General features: G+C 38.6%; 1 protein-coding gene across 1 annotated transcript in view; it reads right to left on the bottom strand.

The window, feature by feature from the left end:
* mllt10 (MLLT10 histone lysine methyltransferase DOT1L cofactor) overlaps positions 1 to 7,410 on the bottom strand; it is a 49,779-nt gene that overhangs the window by 39,304 nt on the left and 3,065 nt on the right. The window contains exon 2 of the mRNA XM_037694355.1: positions 6,174 to 6,253. Coding sequence (XP_037550283.1) covers positions 6,174 to 6,253 — 80 coding nt within the window. The remainder of the gene's footprint in view (positions 1 to 6,173; positions 6,254 to 7,410) is intronic.

The following is a 7,410-nucleotide window of genomic DNA, read 5'->3' on the forward strand; positions in this document are numbered from 1 at the left end:
ACAGTTTTCAGCCAGCTGGCAGGCGAGCATTGAGCGACGCTGTGGCTAACCAATTTTTCATCGCAACACCTCTGCTGTGTAGAAATATTCAACACCAGAAACACAGCAATCAAGACAGCAATGTGTAATGTTTGCAAAGCCGTTGTGCTGAGAAGCGGAAGCTCCATCATGACCTACAACGCAACAAACTTAATCAAACATTTGAAAAAAGTACCACATTAAAGAGCACAAGGATTTTTTGGCCAGGGAAAGATGAAAGTAGCCGTCAGGAATCACTTCTGTAAACTTCCACCAGACAACGTGAAAGCTAAAGGGATTACGAAGATGTTGCTTAACTTCATTGTACTTGAAAACCAACTGTTACTGGTTGTAGAAAACTAAGGATTTTGCAGCCTAACTGATGACTTGCAGCCAAGATAAAGTTTACTCTCCACGAGATATTTATCAGAGACTGAACTATGCAACCAAGTGTCAACCAAGTTAGTTGAGAAGTTAAAAGGAGTTCCAGTCCTGAGCTTTACTACATAAATTTCTACTTAAGATGTCTGCCCAATGTCACTGATAAGCCTCACTGTGCACTGGGTTGACTCGGATACACAGTCTCTGTAGTGATGTGCTTCAGGTAAAAAAAAGATAAGAGGGGCTGACACAACCGAGCTACAATCACAGCATCCATTACAGAAATGTTAAATCAGTGGGAGATCCCTCTGGAAAAAGTGCACGTCATTCTACAGGACAATGCAAGTAACATGAAGGCTGCAATGGAAGACATGACAGTTCCTAGTCTGGGCTGTTTAGCTCATACACTGCAGCTTGTTGTGCAAGAGGGACCAATATCACAACGCAGCTTTAGTGATGCTTTGGCAAACAGCAGGAAGATCGTAGCACACTTCAAGCATTCACAACTCGACCTGCAGCATGAAATGCAAGGTGCGAGAACCACGACCACCCCAGCTCTCCTTGTTTGAGATGTTCAAACAAGATGGAATAGCTCCTTATGATTAATTTTCCACCGTAAACGTCACACCGCCCTATAAGTCGCATTCGTCCAAAAATGTCTAATAAAGTGAAAAATCCATAAATACGTCGCATCTATTGCGCGTCACCGGCGGTGTTGTGCTAAAAATCGATTGGCTGCCAAATGGCGGCAGCGGGGGCGTGCACAGGAGGACTTTAACAAGAATTTAACAAGATTAAAACTTAAAAACAATTATTTGTTTACTCAAATTTATAGCAATGGTGTGTCTCAGTCTAACTTTTCCTTAATAAATGCACTTTGATGGTCAAATCAGCTGCATTTCAAAAGCAGATACGTGGAAACATGAACATGCAGAGGGCGACTCGTGCATTTCTTCTAAATTTAACAAGATAAGCACCTAAAAACAATTACTTGTTTGCTCGACTTTATGGTAAAGGTGTCTCAGTTGAATATTTACTTAATAAATAAACTTTAATGGTCAAATTAGCTGCATCTTGCCAGGGCGGTGCAGTGAATTGAAGCTGATTTGACCGTTGCTCCAGGCGAGCTGGACAACGGTGGCAGTCTATGGAAAGCCGATTGTGTCATTAATAGCTAATTTTACCTATTACGTGACACAACAGCATGCCATACTACTCGAGTGCCATCAAGCGGCTGAGAATGGTAGTGTTCAATATTTTCAGTCAGAATTAATGAAAATGGTCATATCTCAGCCAAAAATTGGTTTATAAATATGGAGAAATAAATCTAAATACGTTTCTTCAGCGTATAAGTCACAGGGCATGCAAATTATGCAAAAAACTGCGACTTAGAGGGCGAACAATACGGCAATGTTGGCCAAGTTTTAAACTGAAAATTAAATCCTGCTAAACCAAAACTACATGATTGACTCCTAGCTTTAGAGATTTGTTCACTTACAATGAATTGGATAAAAGGGGAGGTGGGTGTACGTGCGCACGTGCATGCTGTCTTGCAGCAGCAACACGTTTTTTTTTGTACTCGGCACATTTCATTTCTGTGTCAGATTCTTTACTCGTGGAGAAACTGCCAGGAGGGCGAAGGCTCTCCTCCTGACACAAGAGCTTAAGAAGATGGAGCAAGCACTGCTCGGGGCATCAGCTGATGTAGCAGGGGTGACGGAGGCAGAGCCAGCAGACGAGGTCGCTGGTCCAAGAACTGGTTGTCCTCCAAAGCGAAGAGCAGCTCCAGCAGTCTGTAAGACAGAATTCTGGAGGAGCAAGTTGAACATGCCCCAGGTACCCAGGCAGTGGTTATCCAAATGCAAATATATTTGAAAGAATCAATGATAGGTGAGAAAGACGGCCTTTTCCAGTACTGGGCAAACAGCCATGCTCACTTTCCTCTCATTGGTGCTGCTGGTGCAAAGTTCCTGAGTGCTCCTTCAACCAGTGAGAAGAGGAAGACTGTTTAGCACAGCATCCAGCATCTTGGATGAAAAGAGGAGAGGTCTGACAGCAGACGACAGAAATGCTCATATTCTTCAAAAAGAACCTGCCAATGTTTAAGTGAGATTTGTTGAACACTAGATCACTCCCTCACTGTTAACTTTTTCAGGGGTCATTTACTTTTTATTGTTTTCTTTTGAAGAATGGTTACACAGACTCTGGCGTTAAGCTTAATCCAGGTCACCTTCAATGTCAAACCTCCTACTGTACTTGATTTTTGCTGTTCACACACCGTTTTATTGAGAACGTGTGCAAGATGTTACACTTACTGCACTTTTATTTTATTTCAAATATTTGACATTTGAAAACCTTGATTTGTTGCTGCTACAAAAGAAAGAATGTAGTTACTTTGTGCTGATCAGAGGAAGCAGCGGTTTGTACTTGATTTGGAGTGGTAGTGTTAGAGAAGTTTACTCTTTATGTCATGGATTTAATAAATACTGACAGTCAATTTGAAACCCTTACAGCTATGTATTTGTTAAGAGGATGGGAGTTCGTGTTAACAAGTTTTCCTGTTTTTCAGACTTCCTTCTCTGACCTTATACTTGCCTCTAGTTGCCTTTTGGGACATACATGCATACATTCATACTCATACCTGCCCATAGAGTGGAGTTTATTACAGCCTCATATAAAAATCAACATTAATGATAATATTAATATTCAAGCAGAGCTCTGGTATTCGGAATAGTTTCGTTATCAGTAGTTATCCAAATTCAGGTATCGAGATCGGATCAGAAATGGAAAAAAATGTGGATCGGTGCATCCCTGGTGGCGACCTCTGCAGACAGGAGCAACCAAAAGGAAAAAGGTATTTTAAACTCTTCTCTGTTATCGGAGTATATGCAATGGCATATGTTTTAATTTTTCTTTTTCTTTGAGCAACAGAGATTAAAATGAACAAAAAAAGAATAAAATACATTAATTACGAGCAGACAAAGACTAATAAAATCCACAACAAATATTCTGACAAAGGGTGACTGTTAATGTAAAGCTTACATTTCACTCTTCTCACCAGTCACCTTTAATTTTACAAGAAATTTCAAAAAAACTAAATCTACCCCCCTAAATAAATAAATCCAACAACAAAAAAATGAATAAATCTAATCATTCTTAAAGAGAAAGTTAAAATGTTGATTTTAGTTGTAGTCCATCCTGTTTTATTCCAGACCGAGTACAAATACTTGAGTTTAGGTACTTGCCAATACTAAGCACCAATACGTAGTAGCAGTATATACATTACAAAATGACTATAACGCATTGCTTTTATTCAGACAGCAAACGTTCTGATCTCCTACCATGACTGGTATTTATCTTTGAATATATCAACACTTTTTAATGCCCCCAGTTGAGCAGTGAAAGAGAAAATGCTGTCACTTTGCACAAAAAGTGGTATAAATCAGGATTAGTGTTTTTATGAAGCTGGTGTTGGTATCACCACCACACCCTTAATCAAATGTAAGAATAATTAGTAATCATGTCTCTAATCCACTGAATTACGCGTTAACATTTTATTTCTTCATTTTTACGGGACTGTGCAAAAGTCTTCAGCTACTACTCCTTACGTTTTATTTTGCTTTCAAGACAACATTTCTTATTAAAATACTTTTAAAATATATCTTCTAAGTTGTCTTATGAACAGGAAACACAAGTTTAACCTTTAAGTCGGATGCCTTCCATGCTTGAATAACTCATGAGCCGTAGTTAAGTGGATTGAATTAAAAAATAAAAAAAGCATTCCTCTGAAAATGGTCAGCTACGTGGACCGCACTTAAAATGTGTCAAATTCAACCAGTTGCCAGAATAAACTCAAACATTTTGAAAAAGAAAAACGTTCAAAAGTCTAAAGAACTACCCGCTGCGGATTTCACAAATTTGCTTTACATAAATTTACTTCATCTAAATAGGCTTGGGCGTTTCTATCTGATTTTTAGGCGTAAAAAGATAAGCTAAGCGTCCTCCATCAAGCTACAAAGACAGATAAAACTTTATGTTAAAGCAAAGGAACATTTGCTCTTTCTGCACACACGGAAACAAAAGGAACCGCTCTAGCACCTGTATCAACAGCTGCATTAAGTAAATCTTACCCTGACCGAATCCAGACAGGTCTTTGGAAGTTGGCTGAGGTCATGTTGAGTTGACGCTCAGCGAGCCGTACCAGATAGTGTGTTGCAACAAGTTTCACCCAGAGACCAGTCTCACATGTAATGATTCAGAGGTCTGAGGAGTTCAGGTCAGCCCACGGTTCTTAAAGCATTTCCAGGGAACGAATGGCTCTCAGAGGAAGCATTTCTGTCTGAACAGCTTGTTTATGCAGTTGTTTCCAACACTCCAGCAGATTTGATAAAGGAAGGATGTTTGTGACCATCTTTTATAAAGCTTTCAAACAGGATAACAGAAAAGTTGGTGACATTATGACAAGTCTACACAGACCTCTAATTTACCTTCTATAATTAACTACCTGTATGTTTCCTACCAAATTTGCAACAATACTATTCTGCAATACATTGTAAGTTGTTTAATTTGTTTCCATCCCATTGTTATAATTTTGTAATTGTATTAATTTAGCTATCAAAATAAAACAAACTCATGTTTTAAAATTAGATTTTACAACACAGAAGGGCTCTATAGAGTCAAAGGTGCCCATTTTCAGCAGCTGCTAAACAAGTTCAAGTTGTGTTTGTCATATGCAGTTAACAAAGGGTTAACAGTACAATGAAATGCTTAGGATGAGAAGAATCGATTTGAAAGGGCTAAAAAAAAAATCAAAGAATAAACCAACAAGAAACACTAAAAGCATGCAATAAGGGTACACAAAAATATATATTCAAACAAACCATTATTCCCCACCAGTGTGATTGATAGCTGGTAGGATGTTTGTTTTTTTAGACAAATGTGTTCTCTGTTCAAATAACATTGTTCCAGACATCCTGTTTTATTAAACAGCAGAGTTGCAAACCTAAGCTGTGATGTCATGGTTGTTCGATCAGTCTTTTTCTTATCGTCCTGTGAACATTTGTAACATTTAACGTGCTAACGGAGGCCTGCAGAGAATGAGGCGTAGCTCCTGGTGTGTGCAGTTTCTCTGAGCATCGTAAGCTTTGACCGCAGGGTAAACTCGCAGACTCCAAGACTGACAGCTGTTTTAAACGTCCTCAATTTGTGAACAATCTTCCGCAGAAGGACCGACCCTAAATTGTTTTGCAATGTCCTCATAATCCTTCCCAGATTGACAAGCAGATTTTGATTGCTGATGTCGTTTCTTCATGGCATTGTGTTAAACCACACCTGAAGGCTCCAGAACAGGAAACTACCAAAACATCTGCTTTTAAAGAGGTGCTCAAACCTGCTCACGCTAACCTCCGAGCCTATGCTGCGTTACGCTGACTTTTTGTGCTTTAGGAGCAAACGGATTAAACTGGAGGCGAGTTTGTTTTCAAGCAAGATTTGTGACCAAATTCTTGTTTGCACTGAAGCTCAAGCTGATCCAAATAATAAAGCATTAAAGAAAAAGTTGAACAGAGACAAGTGGGTTACTAATACCAGCTGTCTTAATATATGTTGATTAATGGTTGGTATAGTTCAAATAGAAAGATGGTACTGGAGTTGTATTAAAACTTTAGGAAACTGTGTCAAAAAGCTGGGCTAAACACGTCTCCTTTAAGCTTTAAGATCAGGTCACTGAGATAACTCATAAAAGATGAACGAGAAAAAGGAATTAAATAACTCACCACACGAGCTGCTCTCTCCTGAGATTCACACTTCCTGCAGAACCAGGGACCAGTAGGCACCTGAACGATGCCGTAACAAGCTGCAAACAGGCAAGGAGGGCGTTAAAGAGGCAAACATTTACATGTAACCATCTTAAAAACATCTTTTAGATGCAGTGCCACAGAATACTTTAAATAAACCTGTACTATAGAACCTAACAGCATTGGGTCACAATACCACATACTACATTATTAATCAATGAAGCCAAACCACACTGACGTGGACTGCTGCAACATTCATTAGAAGGTGTGCAAACCGTAAAGCACTTGAGTTTGTGTAGGTAACCACCATACAGGCGCAGCAACACTACTTTAAACAGCCTACCTCCACACATTTTCAGATTATCCCTGATCTGACCAGAGCCCATAATCCACTGGAATGAAGAGCTATAATCCAGATTTCTGAAAACATGGATGGTTTATCCAATCACTTAAAAGCTTGTTTTTTATTATTATTTTGCTGCTAGGCAAACCAACCCAGGACGTGAATGCTTCATTTTAATCTGTTACTTTTCTTATCCTAAACCACAAGAAAAGTGTTTGTGTATTTGATACGTAAACATGTTCATTGTGCTGATTTCAAGCGCTAACATCCATCGTGATTGCATTTAGATGTTGCTATGTTCTCCATGTGCGTTGAAGACGTCTCCACTTAAACCACCATTGAAAATGGACAAGAACCCTTTTATCCACATTGGTTTGGTAGTCTGAACACAAATCATCCTGAGCAAACCATGCACTGAACTGAATGACCCCAAATAGGCAGTTGTGTTACTACCAAACGTACCCCTGTAAAATTTCATCCAACATGGCAAATTAAAGATGATCAAAGCATCCTCATGAATACTCTGAAGATATGGAAATGGAACAGTTGTTTGTTCTTTCTGGAAAAACTTTGAATAAATTGTAGTTTTGAGCACTTTTCAATGAAAAATTCTGTTTATGTGCAATTTATCAATCAGTGAATTACGTGGACATAGTTTTTAGTATTAGTCTAAAGTTTGTTATGATTGTTTTTAAAAGTTGGTGTACCCACAAATGATATGCAATATATTAAGTTTTTCTTATATATTGTGAGTCGTCATTCATGCAATATCAAAAATGACAATATTGCAAATATAGAATATAAGTTTTATTGTTTTTGAGTCTGTATCTAATTCCCTAGTTTAGTTTTTTTTCCAGGTGCTTCTTCTTCTGT

The sequence above is a fragment of the Nematolebias whitei genome, chromosome 20, assembly GCF_014905685.2.
Source record: "Nematolebias whitei isolate Nwh7 chromosome 20, NemWhi1, whole genome shotgun sequence".
Taxonomy (NCBI): Eukaryota; Metazoa; Chordata; class Actinopteri; order Cyprinodontiformes; family Rivulidae; genus Nematolebias; species Nematolebias whitei.